Genomic DNA, 26,744 nt, shown 5'->3' with positions numbered 1-26,744 from the left:
TATCCAATAGTATAAAATTACTCACAATTTTTTGTTACTGATTAAGTACTTACCAATTTTTAATAAAAATATTAGTCCCTAAACTTTCTCATACAATAGTACCTATATATTTGTGATAAGTCCAAAATGTTTACAAAATATTGGAAAAATTTTAAGTGTACTAGAAATACCGGTGTTCTAGTTGTTTTAATCGTTAATTTTAATTAATATATATTATATATATATTTTATAATTCAGATCAACGGTTAAAATAATTAGAATACCGGTGTTTTCGATACACTTAAAACTCTTCCCAAAATATTTTAGAAAAAATTTTAAGTGTACCAAAAAACACCGATATTCCAGTTGTTTTAACCATTGATTTCAATTAATATATATTATATATATTTTTTGTAATTAACACCTATATTCTCAGTACATTCAAAACTCTTCTAATACTTTAAGTGTGTAAATGATACAAACACTACTTATCCTAAAATTTTAAATTGTTAAAGACTAAATAAGCTGAATAGATAAAATATCAACTATATTAAGTATATAATAAAATTAACCATAAAAATTAATTATTAATATATACTAAAAATAAATTAAACAATATATATATATATATATATATTAGTGATTAATTTTTGTATATAAATGTTACGATGGGTAACCGGAGATTGTTGGGCTGGACTCGCTGGGTTGGCCCAATCGTCTGAAGAAGGAAGCCTTCGAGCGGGTCTGCGTCTTGGGGGCCTCCGTCCGACTTGTGGGTATGAACGAATGGGGGTGGTACCTGCAAAGACACTCCGATGCCTAAGTCAGCAAGGGTGTGAGCAGGGCTAGAGAGTATTGGAACTTAGAGATACCTGAGAGGTGTCAGTGTATTTATAGTGGTGAACCAATAACCACCGTTGAAGTACTGCCACTTTTTAAGGGGAATAACCGTCCCTTTATCTTAGGGTGGTTGAGATATGGCTCTTGGAAGTGGTTAGAGAGATTCTTGGGGCAGTTATCCTCTTGAGGGAGGGTTTATCTGCCAGCTAATCCTCGTACCGACTTCTTTAGAGCAAGTCGTGAAGATAGCCGACTTCGTGGCATCTGGTTTGTGCAGTGTGAGACTCAACTCCTTTGGGTTGGGCCTTTTTACTTGGATCCTGGGCCTTAGCATTGGGCCAGGGTATGAACAGTGCCCCTACTCGAGCCCAATTTCTTTTAAGATTTTGGGTTCGAGTATTCTACTCGGGGATGTAGCCGACTTGGGAGGGAACCGACGTGTTTGTTTGGAACCGACGTGACTTTCGTGACTTTTGATTTTTCACAGTTACGTCTAATCAAACGTCGCGTTTGTTAGAGGTTCGCGTAGGTATTGATTACCTTGGTAACGGTGCACCCATTAATGAATGCCCCGTTTTTACCATTATGCCCCTAACGTGTTTATAAATACTTTCCCTCTCTTTCATTGTTTCGTTTATGTGATTTTTCAAATTTCCTCTCCACCTGTTCGTGAAGCATTCTTGCGTTTGAAGGCTTTCATTTCCTCCAACCTTTTTCAGATAAAGGTTAGATTTTTCTTCTTCTCCTTTTGCAACATGCTTACTGTTTGCATGCTTTTATTTTGCGGATGGATAGGTTGATTCGTAGGTTTCTGTTTGATTCCGTACTTCCCCTTAGAGACCATATTTTTTTTATTTTCTTTTCTTTTTCCTTTGTAGGTTTTACCAAAACCCTTTTTAAAAGAAAGAAAATGTCTTCTGTTGAAAGTCTTGCTCAGTGGGTCGATGTTACGGTCCTGGGGGAGGAACCTTTGGTTGACACTGATTTTCTTACTGATCTTCGCACTCGCCACCGGCTCTGCACCTCTGATGAGGATGAGCCGAAGTATGAACTACTTGCCCCGGGTCCAGAAGACCGGGTCTGCTTTGGGAGGGCTTCGGAGGCAGCCCCTCATTTCTTTTTTATGTATGAGAGCATGCTTACCCGCCTGGGCGTTTTCCTTCCTTTTTCTGACTTTGAGATGGATGTTTTACGCCACTGCCGTGTTGCACCTACCCAGCTTCATCCCAATTCCTGGGATTTTCTGAAAATTTATTAATTTGTCAGCCATGCTTTAGACTTTCCGACTTCCTTGAGGATTTTCTTTTTTCTCTTCCATATGACTAAGCCCTTCAGTGGGCAAAATAATAAACAACAATGGGTGTCCTTCCGGGCTATACAAGGTCGGAGGGTCTTCACCCTTTTTGACGAATCTTTTCATGACTTCAAAAATTATTTTTTCAAAGTGCAAGCTGTAGAGGGTCACCACCCCTTTTTCCTGGATGAGAATTCTTCCCCTCGCTTTCCTCTGTATTGGTTGGAGGCCTCCCCCTGTGAGAAATATGGTCTGGACGACCTGGATGAGGTGGAGGCAGCCATTGTGGGGTTCTTCCGAGAAGTATGGGGGAGGGCCCCATATCTGGATACTAAAAAATTTCTCCAAGGGCCTCCGACCTTTGTCCAAACACAATTAGGTAGCTTTTATTTGTTCTCTTGGATTTCCGACTTGTCTGACTATCTTTTTCCGACTTGTCTGACCTCTTGGCTACTACTTGTTTTTACAGAGATAGCGAGGAGGAATTCGAATGAGTCTTACCAGAGGGTCCAGGAGGCTAGGGCAAGGTCCCGGGCCAGGACTGGTGGTGCCAGGGCAGCTATCCCTCCCCCTCCTCCTCCTCGAAATTTGGGGACTCCTTCTGAACCTATTGTTATCTCTTCTTCTGCTCCTTCTCAGCCGTCCCCTCCCCCCGATCCTCCCCTGAGCCTGAAAGGAAGAAGCACAAGGCTTTAGAGCCTAGTTCTTCTTTCGAGGATGAAGCCAAGGTGGATGCCCCTAAATTTATCCGGAAGTACATCTATCCTCATGCCCGTATAGGCTTGGATGATGTTTCTATCCGGAACCACCTCACTATTCTTGCTCAGGAGAGTATTAGGGCGGCGGCGGTGTGCACCAAGTTTCTTGATATTTTTGAGAAGACTCCTCTTAGCTCTCTTGGTTCGTCCTCGAGGGCTAAAGAGTTGGAGGAGAGACTTCTTTTATATCAAGAATATGAGAAGAAGTTGAAGGAGGAGGTCGCCAAACTAGAGGAGGAGAGGAAGGATCTCCAGGAGAGGGAGAGCAAGTTGCAGGCCCAGTGCAACATGGAGGTCGGTTTAAGGCTGAAGGCGCAGGAGAGCTACTCAAGCCTTTTTGAGGACCTTGTGGTTGTGAAAAAAGATTTGCTGAATGCTCGGACTGCCTACACCGAGTTGGAGGACTCTATTGCCGAGGGATCTGAAGAGGCCTGGAGGATTTTTAAGGAGCAAGTCGGAGTCATTGCTCCTGGCTTGGATCTCTCTCCTTTAGATCCCGACAAGGTCGTCATTGATGGTGCTATAGTGACTCCTTCTGCCCCCCAAGTTGTTTCTGAGTCCAACTTGAAGACTCGGGGGCAGAGGATTATTGAGTCCCCTCCTCGCTCAAAGGATGCTCCGAGCTCTTCCAAGGTTCCTCCGACTTCCTCTCCGTCTCCTATGGATGCCTCTCTCCCTGGTCCTGACGCTGCTCCGACTATTCTTCCTGGTTCTGGTGGTGATCCGTCTACTCCTCTGAAAAAATAACTTTATTGGCTATATGGGGGCCCGGCCTGTGGGTCCCCCTTTTTTAAACTGTTTTATATTTGTTTGTTGGTGGTGGTGGTGACTGAACAATTTTCTCTGGCCTTTTAAGGCCGTAAACAAAAAATATTTATAAATACCCTTTTTTTGGATAAGGGTTTTAGTTTTTAAAGAAATACCCTTTTTGGATAAGGGTTTTAGTTACATTTTACGTGTGCATGCTTTTTTGTTTGTAGTTTTTTGAAAAACCCTCTTTTTGATCTTTTTAGTTTTGGAAACCTTTTTCCTGGCTGTCTGTCCTTTTGGGTTCCTCTTCGCTTTAAGGACAACTTTTAAGCTTTTTCCTAGGTTTTTCGATCTCTTTTTGATTATTCCTTATACTCAACTTTGTTTTATTGAGCTTCTATGACTTAGGTTATTTTTGCGACGCGTTTTCTTTTCTACTCGGTTTTGTATTTCGATTTATAAGTCGGCATATCCCCGAGTTTCTCACGATCAACTTTTATAACCTCTTTACACCGACTTGTACCTCGTCGTTTTATCCTGACGACCATCTAGGTCGGTTCATGGGATTTTCACGTTTTGTCGAGCTTAAGTCGGCGCGTTTTGTAGGAAAGAATAAACGAGAAGGAATTTATAAGAGATATTGTAAAAGATCTTTATTTATTGGGGAGGTACCTTACTGCTACTAAGGGCTTTTGACAGCCTATTTTCCCTTAGCCTCTACTATGATGCCTCGTTAAAAACCCTTCTCCAGAAAAAACCCTTTAACTTTCGGGAAAAAATCGTGAAGTTGGGAAAAGAGTACATCAGGGAGTAGAGTTCGCTTTTAACTGTAGTACCTTTTCATATTACAAGCATGCCACGATCTTGGTAACTTGGCGCCGCTTAGGTCGGTCACCCTATAATAACCTTTTTCTAAGACCTCGCTGACTTTGTAGGGTCCTTTCCAGTTGGCAGCGAGTTTTCCTTCCCCCAACTTGTTGACTCCTATGTCGTTTCTGATTAAGACCAGATCGCTTAGTGCGAAACTTCTTTGAATGACTTTCTTGTTGTATCTGGTAGCCACCCTTTGCTTCAGCGCTGCTTCTCTTATCTGGGCTTGTTCTCGGACTTCGGGGAGCAATTCTAGCTCCTCTTTGTGCCCCTGTATGTTTCTGATTTCATCATGGAGAATCACCCTTGGGCTTTGCTCGCTGATTTCTACTGGTATCATAGCTTCTATCCTATAAACAAGTCGGAAGGGCGTTTCTCCAGTGGCGGATTGGGGCGTTGTTCTGTAAGCCCATAACACTTGTGGGAGCTCCTCAGCCCAGGCTCCTTTTGCATCTTGTAGCCTTTTCTTTAATCCTGCCAGTATGACTTTGTTGGTTGCCTTGGCTTGTCCATTTACTTGCGGGTGCTCCACCGAGGTGAACTGGTGTTTAATCTTCATACTGGCCACCAGGCTTCTGAAGGTAGAGTCGGTGAATTGGGTTCCATTGTCTGTAGTGATGGAATATGGTATCCCATATCTTGTGATGATATTCTTGTAGAGGATCCTCCGACTTCTTTGGGCGGTGATGGTAGCCAATGGCTCTGCTTCTATCCACTTTGTGAAATAGTCTATTCCTACGATCAAGTATTTAACTTGTCCTGGCGCTTGGGGAAAGGGACCTGACAAATCCATTCCCCATTTTGCGAAGGGCCACGGAGAAGTTATACTGATGAGTTCCTCGGGGGGAGCCACGTGGAAGTTTGCATGCATTTGGCATGGTTGACATTTTTTCACAAATTCTGTGGCATCTTTTTGCAAGGTCGGCCAATAGAATCCAACTCGGATTACTTTCCTGGCAAGCGACCTGGCTTCGAGATGATTTCCGCAGATCCCGCTGTGGACCTCCTCTAATACCTCGGTGGTTCTCGAGGTCGGAACGCACTTTAACAATGGTGTTGATATTCCTCTTCTATAGAGAATATTTTTCACCAGAGTGTAGTGTTGTGCTTCCCTCCGGATTCTCTTAGCCTCTTTTTCCTCTTTGGGGAGGATGTCGAATTTCATGTATTCGACCAAGGAGTTCATCCATCCGAGGTTTAGTCCGGTTACCTCAAGGACCACTTGCGTTTCCTCCGTTTTTACCACAGAGGGTTCCTGGAGAGTTTCCTGGATCAGGCTTCTGTTATTCCCTCCTGGCTTGGTACTTGCTAAGTTGGATAGGGCGTCTGCTCTTCTATTTAGATCCCGAGTTATATGTTTGATCTCGGTTTCCGTAAAGCGCCCAAGATGCTCCAGAGTTTTTTCCAAGTACCTCTTCATATTTGGGTCTTTTGCCTGATACTCTCCACTTATCTGGGAGGTCACCACTTGGGAGTCGCTATATACAATCACTTTTGTAGCACCGACTTCTTCTGCCAGCTTCAACCCGGCAATTAGGGCTTCATATTCTGCCTGGTTATTTGAGGCTGGGAATTCAAATTTGAGGAAAACCTCTATTTGGGTTCCCCTTTCGTCCACTAATATTATGCCTGCACCGCTCCCTGTCTTATTTGAGAATCCATCTACATAGAGTTCCCATGTCATTGGTTTTTCCTCTTGATCTCCTGCGTATTCTGCTATGAAGTCGGTAAGGCATTGGGCTTTAATTGCCGTCCGAGTTTCATACCTCAAGTCGAACTCGGAGAGCTCTATTGCCCATTGAACCATTCTCCCTACAACATCCGTCTTTTGGAGGATTTGCTTCATGGGTTGGTTCGTGCGGACTCTTATTGTATGAGCTTGAAAGTAAGGCCGTAGCCTTCGTGAGGCTACCACTAAGGAGTAGGCAAACTTCTCTAGTTTGTGGTACCTTAGCTCGGGGCCTTGTAGAACTTTACTGATGAAATACACCGGATGCTGATCGACCTCATCTTCTCTTATCAGGGCTGACGCGACAGCCTTGTCTGCTACAGATAAGTATAGGACGAGGTCTTCTCCAACTGTAGGTCGGGTCAGAATCGGGGGTTGACTCAAGAATATTTTGAACTCCTGGAACGCCTCTTCGCATTCAGGAGTCCATTCGAACTGACATCCCTTTCTCAGTAAGGAGAACAATGGAAGGGATTTTAGTGCTGACCCTGCCAAGAATCTGGAGAGGGCTGCAAGTCGGCCGTTTAGCTGCTGGACCTCTCTTAAGCAAGTCGGGCTTTTCATTTCCAGGATGGCTCTACACTTATCGGGATTTGCTTCGATCCCCCTTTGTGTCAGCATGAACCCTAAAAATTTTCCAGCTTCCACCGCGAAGGTACACTTTGCGGGATTTAACCTCATCCCGTGTGACCTTATGGTGTCAAATACTTGCGAGAGGTATGACAAGAGGTCGACTTCTTCCTTGGTTTTTACTAGCATGTCGTCGACGTAGACCTCCATTAAGCTTCCAAGGTGGGGAGCGAACACCTTATTCATCAGCCTCTGATATGTGGCCCCTGCATTTTTCAATCCAAATGGCATGACCACATAGCAGAAGTTGGCTCTGGGTGTGATGAATGATGTCTTCTCCTGGTCTGGCTCGTACATCGGGATTTGGTTATACCCCGAGTAGGCATCCATGAACGATAAGTATTGATATCCCGAGCTGGAGTCTACTAGGGTATCGATACTTGGTAGTGGATAAGGGTCCTTAGGACATGCCTTATTTAAATCGGTATAGTCGACACACATTCTCCATTTGCCATTTTGTTTTTTGACTAGCACTACATTAGCTAGCTATGTTGGGTATTTGACTTCTCTGATGAAGCCGGCTTCTAGGAGCGCTTGTACTTGTTCTTCTATTACTAGGGCTCGTTCTGGGCCGAGCTTGCGTCTTCTCTGTTGTACAGGTCGGGACCCTGGGTATACCGAGAGCTTGTGGGACATAAGCTCAGGGTCTATCCCGGGCATGTCGGAGGCTTTTCAGGCAAAGAGGTCGGAATTGTCTCTTAGGAGCTTAATCAACCCTTGCTTTAGGGCTTCCCCTAGGTTGGCTCCTATGTTGGTGTTTTTTCCCTCCTCTTTGCCGACCTGTATTTCCTCAGTTTTTCCTCCCGGCTGTGGTCGCAGCTCTGCTCAGGCCCTTGCACCGCCGAGCTCTATGGTGTGGACTTCTCTGCTTTTTCCTCTCAGATTCAGGCTTTCATTGTAGCATTTCCTTGCCAATTTCTGATCTCCCCTCACCGTTGCTATTCCCGCTGAGGTTGGGAATTTCATGCAAAGGTGGGGAGTGGATACCATCGCTTTGAGTCGATTAAGGGTAGCTCTACCGATTAAAGCATTATATGCTGACCCTACGTCGATGACTATGAAGTCTACACTCAGAGTCTTGGATTTTTCCCATTTTCCAAAAGTGGTGTGGAGGGGCAAAAATCCCAGTGATTTTATCGGCGTGTCGCCTAGTCCGTACAAGGTGTCAGGGTAGGCTCTTAATTCTTTCTCATCCAACCCTAGTTTGTCAAAAGCGGGCTTGAAAAGGATGTCCGCTGAGCTTCCTTGGTCTACTAGGGTTCTATGGAGATGGGCATCGGCTAGGATCATAGTAATTATCACTGGGTCATCATGCCCAGGGATTATTCCTTACCCATCTTCTCTTGTGAATGAAATGGTGGGAAGGTCGGATGACTCTCCTCCGACGTGGTAGACTCGCTTGAGATGTCTTTTGCGAGAGGACTTGGTGAGTCCCCCTCCCGCGAATCCTCGTGAGATCATATGGATATGTCTCTCCGGGGTCTGCGGTGGTGGGTCTCTTCTATCCATATCGTCTCGCTTTCTCTTCCCATGACCGTCCGACCTTTCTATGAGGTATCTGTCGAGCCGACCTTCTCTAGCCAGCTTTTCTATCACATTTTTAAGGTCGTAACAGTCATTTGTCGAGTGACCATATATTTTATGGTACTCACAGTAGTCGCTGCGACTTCCTCCTTTTTTATTTTTAATAGGTCTGGGAGGAGGCAGTCTTTCGGTATTGCAAATCTCTCTGTATACATCCACTATGGAAACCTTTAGAGGAGTATAAGAGTGATATTTTCTTGGTCTATCGAGACCGAGTTCTTCCTTCTTTTTGGGTTCCCTCTCCCTCTCTTTTGTTGAGGGGAGATGCCCAGGTCGCCAACTCGAATCTCTCAGCCTAGCATTCTCCTCCATGTTGATGTACTTTTCAGCTCTTTCCTGTACATCACTTAAGGAGGTGGGGTGTCTTTTTGATATGGACTGTGAGAAGTGACCTTCTCTAAGCCCATTGACTAACCCCATTATGACTGCCTCGGTGGGCAGGTCTTGGATTTCTAAACATGCTTTGTTGAACCTTTCCATATAGGCTCGTAAGGATTCTCCGACCTCCTGCTTTATCCCCAGGAGGCTTGGCGCATGTTTTACTTTGTCTTTCTGGATAGAGAACCTCATCAAGAACTTCCTTGAGAGGTCTTCAAAATGGGTGACCGACCTCGGGGGGAGGCTGTCGAACCACTTCATCGCCGCTTTAGACAAGGTTGTCGGGAAAGCTTTGCATCGCGTAGCATCAGAAGCATCAGCTAGATACATTCGACTTTTAAAGTTGCTTAAATGATGCTTCGGATCTGTGGTTCCGTCATAGAGGTCCATATCCCGCTTTTAAAGTTTCTTGGAACCTTTGCCCTCATTATGTCCTCACTAAAAGGATCCTCCCCTCCTGGGGGCGACTCTTCTCTATCGTCACGGGAGTTCCGACCTTTGAGGGAGGATTCTAACTTTAAGAGTTTCTTCTCTAACTCTTTTCGTCGATCCATCTCCTCTCTTAGGTGCTTTTCTATCTCCCTTTGTCGCTCCCGTTCCTGTTCTAGCTGTTCCAAGCGACTTTGGTGGACATGGACTAATCCCATAAGTTCAGTTGCGTGGGACTGTCCGTCCTTCTCCGAATCGCGCCCTTCTGAGGAATTCACCTTCGGAGTTTTGACTCTGGAGGTACCCTCTCTGTGTTGATCGTTGGTTCCCTGGTGGAGGGTTAGGTCCACGTCATTATTTCTGGTGTCCAGATTCTCTTGTTCGGAATCTGTCTCCACGTGACCCTCCTTAGGGGATCTGTCCGCCATCACTGGTTGATCTCTCGGGTCCCGACAACGGCGCCAATGTTACGATGGGTAACCGGAGATTGTTGGGCTGGACTCGCTGGGTTGGCCCAATCGTCTGAGGAAGGAAGCCTTCGAGCGGGTCTGCGTCTTGGGGGCCTCCGTCCGACTTGTGGGTATGAACGAATGGGGGTGGTACCTGCAAAGACACTCCGATGCCTAAGTCAGCAAGGGTGTGAGCAGGGCTAGAGAGTATTGGAACTTAGAGATACCTGAGAGGTGTCAGTGTATTTATAGTGGTGAACCAATAACCACCGTTGAAGTACTGCCACTTTTTAAGGGGAATAATTGTCCCTTTATCTTAGGGTGGTTGAGATATGGCTCTTGGAAGTGGTTAGAGAGATTCTTGGGGCAGTTATTCTCTTGAGGGAGGGTTTATCTGCTAGCTAATCCTCGTACCGACTTCTTTAGAGCAAGTCGTGAAGATAGCCGACTTCGTGGCATCTGGTTTGTGCAGTGTAAGGCTCAACTCCTTTGGATTGGGCCTTTTTACTTGGATCCTGTGCCTTAGCATTGGGACAGGGTATGAACAATAAATAATATTTTTGACTATATATATATGGATTTAAATTAAAACATTAGAAAAGTAACAAAAACTTTAAGTTTATCCTCTTTTAATTTTCAATCATGTCCTATATTAATCAAGAAGCAACTTTCAATAGTAAATATTGTTTACGTCATTAAAAATATTTATTTAATATATTATTTCTTATGATAAATCATTGTCAACACGAACGTTTAAATATGTTACACATGTATTGTATATCATCACTTTAATTATTTATTTACTTTTCATTCACCCTTTTCTTTTTCTGAAAACGTTCGTTGATTTTTTTCGGCCCATCAAAATGGAAAAAACACAAGCATGTAAAATCATTCTTTTTAAAAGATAAACAAAGTGCCTAACTTTTTGAAAGCTCCACTAGATATAAAAACTTAAAAAGGATTCATTCAATTATTCAGCACGTATATGAATCTTATTGGATAAAAATTTAATTATTGGCCTAAAGTAGTGCTTTTAAGGTGCAAATATTTATTTATAAGAGAAGATTATGGAAGTATGTATTATTTCATCTTTTGTTTTTCAAGTTATAGAAATAATTTATTGTCCCCATTTTTCCTGTTTTAAAATCACTTGTTATATATGCTTTTAGTAGAAATTATATACAAGATGATCAAAGTTTGGGTTCTTGTCATTGTGATGTTCTACAATGGTTTTCCCTCAAAAGGGACAAGCAATAGTAATAATGTTACAAGGCCAAGTACAGTTAATATTGGAGCAATTTTTTCTTTTAATTCAACTATTGGAGGAGTGGCTAAAATTGCAATACAAGCAGCAGTAGATGATATAAATTCCAATGCAACCATTCTCAATGGAACTAAGTTTAATATCTCAATGCAGGACACAAAATTCTCCCCTGGATTTCTAGGAATTATTGACTGTAAGTTCTTGTTAAAATCTACTCAAGCATTTTTATCTTCATGACTTTTGATTTCATCACTCAGTTTAAAATATTATTGATCGTTACCAAAAAAAATTATCTTATTATCAAGTTTTGATTTTTTTTTTGTTGCAAAAATAAGTCATTGATTCTATAAAATTTGTGGTTTTTTTACTAGTCCTTTTTTCCCCTTAATTTCTGTTTATTTGATACTATTAAATGCCTGGTGACTTGAAAAATAAAAATATAATATGGCGGCATTCCATTTTGATCTATAAAAATATAATAAGTGAGTAAAATTAGAAAACTAACACTATAATAGTTAATTTTAACTAATATTACATGTTATCAAACAAAATAAATATAAAAACCAACTAAAAATGAGTTTTTATAGAGTTTGGATTTCGAAAAATATTCAATTAGGTAACTAATAAAAAATTAGCCAATATCAACCAATAATTCAAAAAGATTTTTCAATACAAATTTATAATTTTTTTAAGTTACTCTTTATTCTTTTTCCTTTTTTTTTCCCTTCATTCCAACACTTCAATTTCACCTATCACCAGCCATCGTTGTTGCCGTCGGCCACCACCATTAACCATCGTTGGCCGCCAGCGACCCTCTTGCGATCATCTCTGGCTATCCACCACCGGTTATTATAAATTTAAACTTTAAATTCTAAACTTTCAATATTAAATACTAAACTCTACTTAAATACTAAATATAATGAATCTTAAATTTTAAACTCTAAATCTTAAATTATAAACACTAAATCTTATATTTTTTTATTTCAGTTTTAGATGTTTCTATTATTTCTAATTTTAAATGTTTCTCTTTATTGTAAATTGTTGGCACTTTGTTGGCTAAATATAGTTGGTTATCAATAATTTTTCTTTTTTTAATTGAGTTTTAGATTTTTTTTTATTTTGAAAGTTTTTTTTTCTTATTATAAATGTTAGCCATAATATTGGTTATGTAAGGTTGCCTCTCAATATTTTCTCTAAATAAACTCAGTAAGAACTAAAATTAGCATTTTAAATTTTAAGTCCACATAAAAACCAATTTACAGTAATTATTAGAACATAAAAATTAAAATTTTTATAGAAGTTGTATAATTATTTGAAACTTTTTTGTACTAATTTGTAAAATAAGAAATAAATCTAAAACATATCCTAGAAACCAAATTGGTCTCTAGAATTGTTGTACTTTTCACAATTCTACATATTTTTCTCTCATATATGAATCATATCTTCTTATTCACTAGTTATACCATTTTTTTTTGTTTAAATACTCTATTGGTACTTATAGTTTTGCAAAATTTTCAATTAGGTCCTTACACTTTTTTTTTCTTTTAATTGAGTCCTTGCACCAAATTTTTTTTAATTAGGTTCCTACACTTTTTTTTCCTTTTATTTAGGTCCCTATACCAATTTTTTTTTTAGTTGGGTCCCTATAAAATTAAGTCAATTACTACTAAGAGGAACTTAATTGAAAAAAAAAAATTAGTGTAGGGATCCAATTAAAAAGAAAAAAAAGTATAAAGACCTAATTGAAAATTTCACGAAACTATAGAGACCAACATAGTAATTAAACCTTTTATTTTCAAACATATACATTGCAGCATTAATATTGATGGAGAAAGGCACTGTGGCAATAATTGGTCCACAGTACTCAGAAATGGCACATGTAATCTCACACATTGCAAATGAGATGCAAGTTCCTCTCTTATCATTTGCAGCAACAGATCCTACACTCACTTCTCTCCAATTCCCATATTTTGTTAGAACAACACAGAGTGATCTTTATCAAATGTCTGCAGTGGCAGATATTGTTAGTCACTTCCAATGGAGAGATGTGATTGCAATCTTCATTGATGATGATCATGGAAGAAATGGAGTCACTGCATTAGGTGATAAGCTTGCTGAAAAACGTTGCAAGATATCATATAAAGCACCCATTAAGCCAAATAATATTAGTCAAGAAGAAATAACCAATGCATTGATTAAAGTAGCTTTGATGGAATCTAAGGTAATAGTCCTACATTTGTTACCTGATTTTGGCTTAAGAGTACTTAAGATTGCTCAATCACTTGGCATGATCAAAAGTGGTTATGCATGGATAGTAACTGATTGGCTTTCTACAATATTAGATTCAAACCCTTCATTGTTATTGTCTACAAGCTCTACCATGAATGATATGCAAGGTGTTATCACCTTGAGAATGTACACACCAAATTCAGAAATTAAGAGAAACTTTATGTCTAGGTGGAAGACCAACCTAACCCATGTAAATGATGATCATCATTTGGGATTGAACATATTTGGTCTATATGCTTATGACACTGTTTGGACCTTAGCTTATGCACTTGATGCATTCTTTAGAAGTGGTGGAACTTTGAAATTTTCAAATGATTCAAGTCTAAACACTTTAAGGGGTGATAGTGATACCCTTCATCTTGATACTATGGGAGTGTTTCTTAATGGTGACATGTTACTTCAGAAGATTCTAGAAGTTAATCGAACCGGTTTAACCGGCCGAACAGAGTTTGCCCAAGATGGAAACCTAATACAATCATCATATGAGATCATTAATGTGATTGGAACTGGGGTTAGGAGGATTGGATTTTGGTCTAATTCTTTTGGCCTTCACACTGGTGAACAAGTTTCAAATGATGCAAATTCAAGTGAAGGGCTTTATAGTGTGATATGGCCTGGCCAAACAACACAAACACCTAGAGGTTGGGTTTTTGCTAGCAATGGAAGACATTTGAGAATTGGAGTACCACTTAGGGTTACCTACCATGAGTTTGTGTCAAGAATTGAAGGCACTGACATGTTGTTTGGTGGTTATTGTATTGATGTGTTTATTGCTGCTCTAAATGTGTTGCCTTATACAATTCCATACAAGTTTGTTCCATTTGGTGATGGTAGAACCGATCCCGTGGTGTCAGAACTTCTAGAACAAATCACAATTGGTGTAAGTATTATTTTTCTAGGATTGTAAGAAAGTGAAAATTTACGTACAGATGTTTTTATATTAATAATTAAAATTTTTTAGATAATTTTATATGTTCGACTAAATTATTATCTAATAATTTTTAATTACTAGCTTCACATACATAATACTACAACATAAGCGTCGAATAACGACAATTAATTTTGAAAATTACGGCGGTTTAAAGCTGCCACAAAATGGCTCATCAACTGTTTTCAGCACTTATTCTTTAGGGTGTGAGAATTAATTTTTGTGGTGATTTTCAGTAACCACAGATATAACTGTCGCAAAATAGATAATTTTATTTGTGTCGATTTAAAACCGTCGCTATTTCAATAATGGGTTTAAAAATTAAAATTGTGGCGATTTAAAACTGTCACAGAGTTTTAAAAAATAATTGTAGCGGTTTGTAACTGCTGCAATTATATTCATGACATTAACGAAAAGAAAGTTGATAAATTTACAATCATTTTTGTCATTTTTCTTTAATGTAACCTATTTCTTTTACATCATGATTAATTAAATTTGATACTTGCATAAAAAAATACTAAATACACAAAACTAAAATCATAGGTAATTCCAAAATGTTAGCTATTATTATTTTAGCAAAAATACACCATAATTATGTATTGTAAATTGCATAGTAAAAATAAAGTGTTTTATCTAAAATTTATTATACATCAATTAAATTTTTTATTTTTTTTGGGACATGAATGTTATTCTTCCTGAATTGAAAAATCTTCTTTTGTATGGATGTAGGCCTTTGATGCCGTTATTGGGGATATTACTATTACTACAAACAGAAGTAAGATAGTGGATTTCACTCAGCCATATATAGAGTCAGGGTTAGTGGTTGTGGCACCTATCAAGGAATTGAAATCAAGTGCTTGGGCCTTTCTTATACCATTCACTCCAATGATGTGGTTTGTCACAGGAATGCTTTTTCTAATTGTTGGAGTTGTTGTGTGGATTTTAGAGCGGCCCTTTAATGATGACTTTAGAGGACCAATTAGAAGACAACTAGTGACTATTATTTGGTAATTAAATAAAGGTGGAAATTCAGGTGAAGTCGACTTCACCTGAAGTTGATACCTAAGAATCGTTAGATGATTTGACTGATTTGACTAAATTTTTATCCAAATTTCTTCATATTTTAACCTCCGATTCTTGAATAAAATTTCAAAATGGAATTTATTTAAGGTGAAAACTCAGGTGAAATCGACTTCACATGAAGTTGATACCTAAGAACTGTTAAATGATTTGACTGATTTGACTAAATTTTCATCCAACGACTCTCAGGTATCAACTTCATGTGAAGTCGACTTCACCTAAGTTTTCACCTTAAATAAATTCCATTTTGAAATTTCATTCAAGAATCGAAGGTTAAAATATGAAGAAAAAAATAATTCTACTCTTGTATATATATATATATATATAAGTTTAGTCCTTATTATACATGTTATCGCTCGCATACTTCACCAATTGCTAAGATTTGTATATTTTTTTCTTTGCAGGTTTAGCTTTTCAACTCTAGTTTTCGCACATAGTAAGTTGTCAAAAGTTTCCTTTATCTAGCATTGAAAGATGAGGATGCTCCCATAAAGATGCATAAAGTGTTTTTTTTTTTAAATATATTTTTTAATAATTAAAATTTAACATATATAATCACTTAAATTGAATTATTTTTGTCAAAGTTATGTCAGATAAATTAATTTGATCGAAAATAGTGAATCAAATTTTGAATCGGTTTAAATTAATATTTTTTTATAAAAATGACTACAATACCCCTATTATATAAAATGACTAAAATACTCTTATTATATATATATTAATTTTGAGAATCCTAAATTCTAGTCATTTTCTTCCTTGTCGTTATAGAGTTAGAATTTAAAGTTTTCAAAATTAATATATATATAAATAATAGAGATATTTTAGTTGTGCTTTATAATAGGGATATTATAGTAATTTTTTATAAAAAATATTAATTTATACCGGTTCAAAATTTAATTTATTAATTTTTTTGCTAAACTGATTTGTCCAGTCTAATTTTTAATAAAAAATAATACAATTTAATTGATTATATGTGTTAAATTTTAATTTTTAAAAAACATCTTAAAAAAAAAAGACATTTTTGACATCTTTATCTAAGTGGCTTCTTCGAAAGATATTTCACACAATAATGTGAAACTAAAACATTTTCATTTGCATGCAGAAGAGAAAACCGTTAGCACCCTTGGTCGCTTAGTCCTAATCATATGGTTGTTTGTGGTTCTAATACTAAGCTCTAGCTACACTGCAAGCCTAACATCAATTCTCACAGTGGAAAAACTCTCTTCCCCAGTGAAAGGAATTGAAAGCTTAGTGATCAACAATGACCGAATTGGTATCATGAGTGGCACATATGCTGAGAATTATCTTAGTGAGGTGTTTAACATACATAGATCAAGGCTTGTTCCTTTCAATTCTCTATCTGAATTTGAGAAGGCTTTGAAGGATGGACAAGACAATGGTGGTGTTGCTGCTATCATAGCTGAGCGTGCATACATGGAATTGTTCCTATCAACTAGATGTCAATTTGGTATTGTTGGTCAAGAATTCACCAAAATGGGATGGGGCTTTGTAAGTGTTTCTATCTTTTTCTCTTATGCTAAAATCAACTTTAATAATTAGGTTATTATAGATATAATTATTTACGTGTCTTTTTTTATCGGTTTAAACTTTTAGAAAAGTGGTTACATGATATGGTATCAGAATCTCCATGATAGAAAGATTTAGAGTTCGATCCTTATTATCTCCTAAAAGAAAAAATGTTTAATTACTATATTGGTCTCTATAGTTTTGCGAAATTTTCAATTAGGTCCCTATACTTTTTTTCTTTTTAATTAGGTCTCTGTACCAATTTTTTTTTCAATTAGGTCTCTCTTAATAGTAATTTGCTTAATTGTATAGGAATCCAACTAAAAATAAAAATTAGTGTAGAAACTCAAATAAAAGGAAAAAAAAGTGTAGGAATTCAATTAAAAAAAAATTTGGTGCAAGGACTCAATTAAAAGAAAAAAAAATATAAGGACCTAACTAAATTTCGCAAAATTATAGGGACTAACAGAGTAATTAAACCGAAAAAAAAACATAATATAAAGAAAAAGAAAAAAAAAAACTATACAAAATTCATGCAAGCTCAAACGAGATTTTTGCTATTAGAATTTTAGAAATATAACCATTAATGTATCTTCTCTTATTAAATTAAGTTTTTGAAAAAAATAATTTTATAATACGGTTAAAATATACTCAACTTTTTTGAGGTAAAATGATATGGTAGGAATTCAGTGTAGTTAACTTAAGTTAAGTTTATAGTTGAGAGTCGTTAGATGATAATTTAGTCGAACTTGTCAAATCATTTAACGAATTTCAGCTATCAATTTCACATCAAGTTAACTGCACTTAAATTTTCACTATCTTCAACTTAGCGATTACTTTATTTGAATTTTGTAGGCCTTTCCAAGGGACTCTCCCTTAGCAATTGACATGTCAACAGCTATTCTAAAACTATCAGAGAATGGTGATCTTCAAAGGATTCATGACAAATGGTTAACAAGAAGTGCTTGTAGCTCAGAAGGTGCAAAACAAGGCATTGATAGGCTTGAGACTAAGAGCTTTTGGGGCCTCTTCCTTCTTATTGGCATTGCATGCTTCATTGCCCTCCTTTGCTATCTTATTAGAATGACCTACCGTTTTAGGAGGCACTACTACTCCAATAGTACCAACCTTGAAGTCCCATCATCATCATCATCATCATGCTCTTCTTGTCTTAAATCATTCTTTTCTTTTGTCAATGAAAAGGAAAAGTAAGAAAATAATATAAAAGGACAAGTACTACTCTTGTCAAATGGTTGTGCATGAACATATAAGCATAGAACACCATTGAGTGACTCTAGTGAATGGTAGGTAGCGTTTGGTAGAGAGACAGAAATGAAAAGATTGAGATTGAGAGACAGAGACTAAGATAGCGTTTGTTTTGAGGTACTGAGACAGAGACTGAGAGACTAAGACTCAGTATCGTGTTTGTTAATTCAGAGACTGGTACTAAAATTTCTGTCTCTGTCTCTAAAATTTCAGTATTTCAGTACCTCCAAAAAGTAGGAACACAGGGGACTGAAATTTTTAGAGATGGAAACTAAAACTTTAATAACATTTTATACCTAAAATACTTTCATTTCAATTAATTAATTCCAATTTTACTCTTTGTGCAAATTAAATTAGAGTTTTATTCTTGTTTCAATTCCTGTCTCCCATTTTGCACCAAACAGAATACTGAGATTTATTTCAATCCCTGTCTCTTAGTCTCTGTCTCTCAGTCTCAGTCTTTCCGTCTCTGTCTCTCCACCAAACGCTACCTAATAAGAGACAGAGATTGAAATAAATTTTAGTATTTTGTTTGGTGCAAAGTGGGAGACAAAAATTGAAACAAGAATGAAATTCTAATTTAATTTGTACAAAGGGTAAAATTGGAATTAATTAATTGAAATGAAGGTATTTTAGGTATAAAATATTATTAAAATTTCAGTCTCCATCTCTAAAAATTTTAGTCCCTTGTGTCCTACTGAAATTTTGGGGACAGAGACAAAAAATTTTAATACCAATCTCTAAACCAACAAACATAATATTAAGTTTCAGTCTTCCAATCTCTGTCTCAATACCTCAAAACAAACGCTATCTTAGTGTCCATGTTAGAATTGAAATGACCCCATCATCTCAAAAAATAATGATTAAAGAATGCATGATCTAAATATATGTTTGTGATAAGACCAAAATGTTTAGTGTATGTACCAAAACATACTCTAAGTCAACGTGCACCAAAATATACTCTTTTTCTTACCTTGGTACCAATATTGTTTAAGATTTTATGTAAACTATCCAAATCTAAATCTAAACCATAGACGAGTTAGTTATTATAATTTAATGTATACTATGTAATAATGCCAAATTTATGTTTGTGATAAGCACAAAATGTTTAAATATTATTGTATGTGGAGTTCATAACAACTTGTGTCAGAATTTAGTTTATTGGATTTAATTAATTAGTATATGGATCTATATCTTATTATTATACTATGCTAATAAGGCTAAGAACTTTAGTACATTCTTTTTCCTCATCTAGGATCCTTAGTATCTGGATAGATTAAGATTCAATTTCTTAGACCCTATGAAACTCCTGAAATTGAGAGATTTTAAAATGATTAAAGTATAATTTATTATCTCTGAAGATTGAATAAATGACTATTTGTACGAAAATACTGATATATGTATCTACGTTAAATTGAAACTAAGATGCTCTTTGTGTGACAAAAATACGCCGTCTTTGGAGGATTAGAGTGCCACGTAGGGTACTTTTGTCACATAGAAGACATCTTGCGTAGGTACAAGTTTAGTTTCGATCTAGGGTGAGTATATATGTCAGTATTTTTATCTTTTATGAATACAAATGGTCATTTATTTCCTGAAGATTTAATCAAATTAAAATATATTGGTAATAATTATTTTTAAAATTTCTTTTTAATTTTTATGTTCACAATATTTATTTTCATATATCTTTTTCTTTCTTTCAATATCAGTCTTAATACTATTACAATTTCACTTTTCATTGATAATCACTTTACATTTTAAATACTAAATTTTAGATTAATAAAAAAATAAGAGCTAAAAAACTAATTTTATTTACAAAAAATATTAATTAATATTGAATGATCTAAATGTTATATATATATATATATATATAATTTTTGGAGAAAAATGTCTCTTTCCATGGTGGAGCTGAGTAAGACCTCGCACTAATGCTTCCATTAGAGGATGCCAGGGCCACATAACCATTCACTTTTTATCACATGTTTATTGCCTTTATTTTTTGTCGAATGTTTAAATCATTCACTTCATTTCATGTAGTGATGTATCATCATATAAATAATTATCAACATAATAATATTATTAACATCTTAATAAAAAAAGATTTAACTATTTAATCTCTCTTTAGTTGAAGATTTGAAGTGTGGTTGAAAATTTGAAATAAATGTATGTGCAAGATGGAAAGAACTCCACTTTATAATGCATGTCTTTTTTTGCTTCTTCTTTTTTTTTCCCTAAAAAAAATTAGAAGTTCAAACAACACATTATGACTTTAGGATTTTTCTTAATAATTCAACTAACTGAAATGAATCTACTAGTCAGGAGAGAAAGTCATTTTTAAGGGGAATTTAGAAGAAAAAATACTTGACAAAATGTAATTGCAAGAAAAGAACACTCAAGTGTATATAATACTATAGGAAAATTATCAGGTGTACTGGGAATATCAGTGTTCCAGTTGTTTTAACTGTTGATCTTAATTAATATATATTATATATATTTTTATAATTTAAATTAACGGTTAAAACAACTGAAACACCGATATTCCCGATACACCTGATAACCTTCTAATACTATAATCTCAAACAGAAATTAATAATGAGTAGGGTGCACATTTTTCTTTCCAGAAAAATCAAGAAAAAGAGTGGTGCACAATTTTTCAAAAAATTGTTACATCTGAGAATTTCTCTATCATGACATGGATTTCACCTTTCCTTTTGCACTAAATGGCAAAGGCAAAAGCAATGTTAATGTTATAGGAAACATTTCAAGTGCATCGAGAATATCGGTGTATTAGTTGTTTTAACCGTTGATCTGAATTATAAAAAATATATATAATATATATTAATTAAAATCAACGATTAAAACAATTGGTGTATCAGTACTCTGCGGTGCACTTGAAATGCTTCCAATGTTATATTATAGTAAAGTTTTTAAATGTACTGAGAGTACAATACTGGTGTTTCAGTAATCTGAATGATTAATTTTAATTAATATATATTTTATATATATTTTTTATAATTAATATCAGCAATTAAAATTATTAAAATATGGGTGTATTTAGTACACTCAAAATTCTTCTTATATTATATCAAAAGTAGATGCCAAAAATGTAAAGTATCATACTTTTGAGTATTTTATTAATTTCATGTCTATGATATTTATTTTAATGTGCAATTTTATAATATCAAACAATGCATCAGACTTGTGAACAGTGCACACTAATTGCATCCATGTCATGGAATATCAACCTTCCTCTCTCTCTCTCTCTCTCCTGTGTTGTTGTTGATTCATTATTGTCATGTCCTATGTAAGAAGTAGAGGGTTCAGAAACATCACATCAAACTCAAACTTGGTTGCTTCCTTTGTTCATTGTTGTGTGTATAGTGACATATCAATAATCTTCACAAAGTGAATGTGGAATTTAGTATTCTCTTTACATCAACCCTTCATAACACAATCACAAAGCTGTTGAGGTACACTTTTTTGAGTTAATAATAATAATAATGATGTCCTTATGTTATGAAAAGCCAAAGGCAAAGACAACTACAACTATTACTATAAAGTATAAAGTCTGTTATTTTTTTTTTCTTTTTCTTCTTTTGGTTGCTTGGTAGCATCAATAATTCTCACCACCACCACCACCACCACCATTATCATTCTCTTTCAAGATCTGTCCTTTTTCTATTTTTCTGAATTTCTTAGTGCTTTTCTTCAGTGCCCAGATTTTGTAATTTCCTATACTTCAAGTGGAAAGACTCATGCTCTCAGGTAAAAATTGTTATTTTTGTCACTTTCTCTCTTTTGGGGTATATGTAATTATGTAAAGTTGATAACTTTGTCCTCAAATGGAGCTAAGCAGAAGAATTTCCTACACCATTTTGCAGCACATATATGTCAGCTTCTGTTTATTGAACCAAACTTCAGGTACATATATTCTTTTTAACCTTTTTTTGGATAAAGCCTTATTCCATTAATATTGTTTTCACTTTACAATCTGATGCTTTTTGTTGATAATAGGAGGCACTTTAATGCTTGATTTATTTTTCATGTTTCTTGTGGATGTGCTTTGTGCCTCTTTCCATTTCCCCTTTATGCTTCGGTTTATGAGCTATGTCAATGTGTGTATTGGAATTTTTGTTGTATATCTATTTACCCCTTTTTGTTTTGAGTTTCTGAAAAAGACTATAAACATAAATAGAAAAATTAATGGAGGGTAATCCAATAGCTTAAACTATTAACATAAATCTAGAACTTAGTGGTTTAATTGTAGATGTGATTTATGACAAGAAACTATTATGTCGTTTGATTCATATAACCGAGTCTATCTAATAAGATAAGGCTTAGTTGTTCTTGACATTGTTGTTGTTTTAACTGAAAGCTGCAATTTATGCTTAATATTACAAAATTCACTTGTTCTAGAATGTGTTTTAGCTTCAAATTTTCTTAGTATCTAATTTTATTTGAGGGATGATTCTTTACTTGTTTGTTGAGCAGAGTGATCATTATTTGGCATTTCCAATAGGCAACTCCAAGAATGATTAGAAATTGGGGTGTTGTGGTGTTGATTGTTCTTCTCTCCAATGGGTTCTGTTCAAATGGGGTTGGCTTGGATGATATTGATATTGATAATAATAATCACAGTAATAATACCACAATTCCTGATGTTGTAAATATCGGGGTTCTTTTCTCTTTCAATACAAGTGTTGGCAAAATTGTGAAAATCGCCGTAGAAGCCGCGGTTAAAGATGTAAATTCTGATCCATCAATTCTTGGTAAAACTCAGCTCAAGCTCTCACTTCAAGAAGATTCCAAATATAGAGGGTTCTTGAGCATTGCTGAGGGTAGGTCCTTTCATGACATTCCAAATATAAAGTTACTCTCTTCGATCTGTAGCTTCGAAAATTTAGTACATTCATGAGTTAATGTATCTAGACATAGATAGATTAACTCATGAATGTACCAAATTTCTAAAGTGATAGATATTTCAGAATGGCATTGTACAAAAGTTCATCAGTTCTTGCACATTATGATTCACTTTTTAAATAAAATACCAATGTGTAACAGCATTGCAGCTCATGGCAACACACACTGTGGCCATAATTGGCCCACAGACCTCCACAACAGCTCATGTCATATCTCACATCGCGAACGAGCTTCAAGTTCCCCTGCTGTCGTTTACAGCCACTGACCCCACCCTTTCTTCGCTTCAGTTCCCATTCTTCATTCGGACATCTTTTAATGATATGTATCAGATGACTGCAATAGCAGATCTTGTTAACTATTATGGTTGGAGGGAGGTTATTGCAGTCTATGGTGATGATGATCATGGGAGGAATGGAATTGGTGCCTTAGGGGACAAGCTAGCTGAGAGACGCTGCAAGATCTCGTTTAAAGCTCCTATGAGTCCTGAGGCAACCAGGGAGGAGATCACTGATGTGCTTGTTCAGGTAGCTCTGGCTGAATCGCGGGTTATAGTCCTTCACACAAGTACTACTTGGGGGCCGAAAGTGCTAAATGTGGCGAAATCTCTTGGAATGATGGAAAATGGTTATGTCTGGATAGCCACAACTTTTCTGTCTACCGGGATAGATATAAGTTCTCCACTTTCTTTGAGTGTAATGGATGACATTCAAGGAGTTATTGCGCTGCGAATGTATGTGCCGGATTCAAAGCTCAAGAGATCTTTCATTTCGAGGTGGAAAAACTGGACTAATGGCTCCCTTGGATTGAGTACTTATGCTATCTTTGCATATGATACTGTCTATGTTCTTGCTCATGCGCTTGCTGCATTTTTTAAACAAGGGAACCGCATTACCTTTTCATCTGATTCAAAGACATCTCTAATACATGGTGACAACATGCATCTTGATGCTGTGAAGATATTCAACGAAGGAAAACTGCTGCGAAAAAGTATCTACAAGGTTAACATGACCGGTGTAACAGGTCACTTCAAGTATACATCTGATGGAAACCTTGCAAATCCGGCATATGAAATCATCAATGTGGTTGGAACAGGGACTAAGAGGATTGGTTATTGGTCTAATCACTCTGGACTATCATCTGTAAGTCCTGAAGAACTTCATTCAAAGCCGGCTAGACATTCAAGTTCAAGTCAAAAGCTACTATCTGTGATTTGGCCAGGGGACACAACACAGAAACCTCGCGGTTGGGTTTTTCCAAACAATGGAAGGATGCTAAAAATTGGAGTACCAAAAAGGATCAGTTACCGCGAATTCGTCTCACAAGTAAAAGGCACTGATATGTTCAAGGGGTTCTGCATTGATGTCTTTCTTTCTGCAGTGAACTTGTTGCCTTATGCTGTCCCCTATAAGTTTATTTCGTACGGAGACGGTCACAGCAATCCTAGTAACACTGAACTTGTCCGTCTGATCACGACCGGTGTGAGTATCATTCCAAATAAGTTCTCTAGTGTTTTTGACATTCTTCTGGTACCATTTTGATCCTAGTTTCCTTCTTTCTATACAGGTGTTTGATGCTGCTGTAGGTGACATTACAATTACCACAGAAAGAACAAAGATGGTGGATTTTACACAGCCATTCATCGAGTCCGGTCTAGTGGTAGTAGCATCAGTGAAGAAGACAGACTCAAATGCTTGGGCATTCTTGATGCCATTTACACCAATGATGTGGATTGTCACAGCTATCTTCTTCCTAGTTGTTGGTGCTGTTGTCTGGATTTTAGAGCATAGGCTCAATGATGATTTTAGGGGACCTCCCAAAAAACAGGTAGCCACAATTTTGTGGTAAGTAAGTGTGATCCTTTTCTCACACCCTTCCTTTCATTGTTCATCTTACTAATGAAGCTTTTTAGAATTAGTTTCATACTCTTAAACTATAGGGACTAACAGAGAAGAAATTATAAGAACCTCCATAGTAATTAACTTTCATTTAGAATTTCATCATATGCAATCTATGCATGAAACAATGATATCAATGCTATAGTTTTGTAACTTGTGATTTTCTTGTATCTGGCAGGTTCAGTTTCTCAACCATGTTTTTTGCACATAGTAAGTGCCAGTTCTTTTGTCTTGCTTCCATTGCAACTGGTTTAACTATTACTTCTCTGAACTAATCAAATTACTCTTCATTGTTTTGTAGGGGAAAACACAGTGAGCACTCTCGGTCGATTCGTGCTGCTTATATGGTTATTCGTAGTTCTCATAATCAACTCGAGTTATACAGCAAGCTTGACTTCAATCCTCACAGTGCAACAACTTTCTTCACCAATTAAGGGCATTGAAAGTTTGATAAACAACAATGAGCCTATTGGCTACTTGCAGGGTTCTTTCACTAAAGGTTATTTAGTCAACGAAATTGGCATCGATGCGTCGAGACTTGTAGCTCTAACAACACCAGAAGAATCTGCCACTGCTCTGGACAAAGGTCCCCATAAAGGTGGCATCGCTGCATATGTCGACGAACGCGCATACATAGAGCTGTTCCTTTCAAGCCGCTGCGATTTCAGCGTTGTTGGTCAAGAGTTCACCAGAAATGGTTGGGGATTTGTAAGTATCTCTCTTCTTAGTAGTGTTCCTTTCAATGTTTGATTGTTGGTTCAATCATTAATATTTCACTATTTCTTGTCTAACTTTCTGTTAGAATATAATTAGGATCAATTAGTATATCTGAATATTTATTATAAAATATTACGTCTTTATTATTATGATTCTCTTAGCATCTATAAATACCCTTAACAGATTTAGACACATTACCTTTATGCAGTTTCTAACACTTTCATTAATATTTTGTCAGGCCTTTCCACGAGACTCGCCATTAGCGGTTGACCTGTCAACAGCCATTTTGGAGTTGGCTGAGAACGGCGACCTTCAACGGATCCACGACAAATGGCTTTTGCGCAGTGCTTGCCTGTCGCAAGGTGCGAAGCTCGAAGTGGACAGACTCAAGCTGAGGAGCTTCTGGGGTCTCTACCTACTCTGTGGCTTGGCATGTTTGATTGCTCTCTTTGTATATCTGATTCAAACCATGAAGCAATACAAGAAGCACTACACCGAAGACGACAAGTCGTCGTCCGGTCTAAAGTCCACGCCGTCGCGACTAAGGACTTTCCTTACATTTGTAGATGAAAAGGAAGACACAGTTAAGAGCCGCTCCAAGAGAAGGAAAACGGAGATGGCATCATTCAAAAGCACAAGTGAGGTTGGATCATCCAATAATGGATATTCAGAATCATCTTCTCAGAGAATTGAGTGTACTAATAATGAGTCATGACAAACTTGTTTTCTTTGGTCACAGAACTGGTACATTAAAAAAAGAGTAAACTGACAAATAAATTCCTAAAGATTTACATTTCGGACAGATTAACAAAATGTGGACAAATTAGTTCAAATTAAGACCTTCTATCCTAATTACGGGGGCCAATTTAAAGGTAGTGTGTCTACATCTATTATCCTAAAGGACTTTATTGGTACTTTTTTTCTTTTAAGGACTAATCTGTCCGAAATGTAAATTCTCGGGTTTATTTGTCACTTTACTCTTAAAAAATTTAATGTATTTGGTATGTTCAATCATTGTATTTAGTTAGGTAAACTTTTTAATGTACCATTTTTCAAAGTGAGAGTTATTAGTGGACAGAAATAGTAATGTGATACCTTCTTATGCCAAACTACCATTTTTGTTCCAGATTATAGTTCATATAGAATACATAATTCATAATGAAATCAG

General features: G+C 36.7%; 2 protein-coding genes across 5 annotated transcripts; both read left to right on the top strand.

Annotated features, from left to right (window-relative positions):
- The first annotated feature begins 10,706 nt into the window (after positions 1–10,706).
- On the top strand, positions 10,707–18,944 carry LOC107619870 (glutamate receptor 3.6-like). Of its 3 annotated transcripts, XR_015902679.1 has the most exons (7): positions 10,707–11,147; positions 12,769–14,123; positions 14,901–15,178; positions 15,656–15,687; positions 16,354–16,760; positions 17,634–18,086; positions 18,861–18,944. XR_015902679.1 is itself a non-coding variant. In XM_088502672.1 (6 exons), exons 1-6 carry the CDS (start codon positions 10,850–10,852, stop codon positions 17,988–17,990), a joined length of 2,613 nt encoding a protein of 870 aa, XP_088358798.1. In that variant the 5' UTR covers positions 10,773–10,849; the 3' UTR covers positions 17,991–18,124. The 3 variants fall into 3 exon arrangements, 2 of the variants coding, with proteins under 2 accessions (XP_088358798.1, XP_088358794.1); XM_088502672.1 differs by lacking the exon at positions 18,861–18,944 and having other exon boundaries at positions 10,773–11,147; positions 14,901–15,064; positions 17,634–18,124; XM_088502668.1 differs by lacking the exon at positions 18,861–18,944 and having other exon boundaries at positions 10,773–11,147; positions 17,634–18,124.
- A 2,308-nt stretch (positions 18,945–21,252) lies between these two features.
- On the top strand, positions 21,253–26,685 carry LOC107622549 (glutamate receptor 3.6). Of its 2 annotated transcripts, none has more exons than XM_016324488.3 (9): positions 21,253–21,514; positions 21,757–21,809; positions 21,926–21,965; positions 22,536–22,882; positions 23,106–24,442; positions 24,528–24,805; positions 25,038–25,069; positions 25,161–25,567; positions 25,815–26,685. In XM_016324488.3, the coding sequence occupies exons 4-9, from the start codon at positions 22,576–22,578 to the stop codon at positions 26,289–26,291; spliced, it is 2,838 nt and encodes a 945-aa protein (XP_016179974.1). In that variant the 5' UTR covers positions 21,253–21,514; positions 21,757–21,809; positions 21,926–21,965; positions 22,536–22,575; the 3' UTR covers positions 26,292–26,685. The 2 variants fall into 2 exon arrangements, with proteins under 2 accessions (XP_016179974.1, XP_088358783.1); XM_088502657.1 differs by having other exon boundaries at positions 21,255–21,514; positions 21,901–21,965.
- The last annotated feature ends 59 nt before the right edge of the window (positions 26,686–26,744 follow it).

Source organism: Arachis ipaensis, chromosome B10 (genome assembly GCF_059453495.1).
Source record: "Arachis ipaensis isolate K30076 ecotype BB chromosome B10, ASM5945349v1, whole genome shotgun sequence".
In the NCBI taxonomy this organism is placed as follows: domain Eukaryota; kingdom Viridiplantae; phylum Streptophyta; class Magnoliopsida; order Fabales; family Fabaceae; genus Arachis; species Arachis ipaensis.
The sequence above is the reverse complement of the archived record's forward strand: the minus strand, read 5'-3'. Positions and strand labels throughout refer to the sequence as shown.

Coding starts and splice junctions, on each gene's coding strand:
- LOC107622549 (XM_016324488.3), top strand. CDS start 22,576: ATGATTAGAAATTGGGGTGTTGTGGTGTTGATTGTTCTTCTCTCCAAT. Junction 22,883..23,105: donor GTTCTTGAGCATTGCTGAGG/GTAGGTCCTTTC, acceptor AATGTGTAACAG/CATTGCAGCTCATGGCAACA. Junction 25,070..25,160: donor AACCATGTTTTTTGCACATA/GTAAGTGCCAGT, acceptor ATTGTTTTGTAG/GGGAAAACACAGTGAGCACT.
- LOC107619870 (XM_088502668.1), top strand. CDS start 10,850: ATGCTTTTAGTAGAAATTATATACAAGATGATCAAAGTTTGGGTTCTT. Junction 14,124..14,900: donor TAGAACAAATCACAATTGGT/GTAAGTATTATT, acceptor GTATGGATGTAG/GCCTTTGATGCCGTTATTGG. Junction 15,688..16,353: donor AACTCTAGTTTTCGCACATA/GTAAGTTGTCAA, acceptor ATTTGCATGCAG/AAGAGAAAACCGTTAGCACC.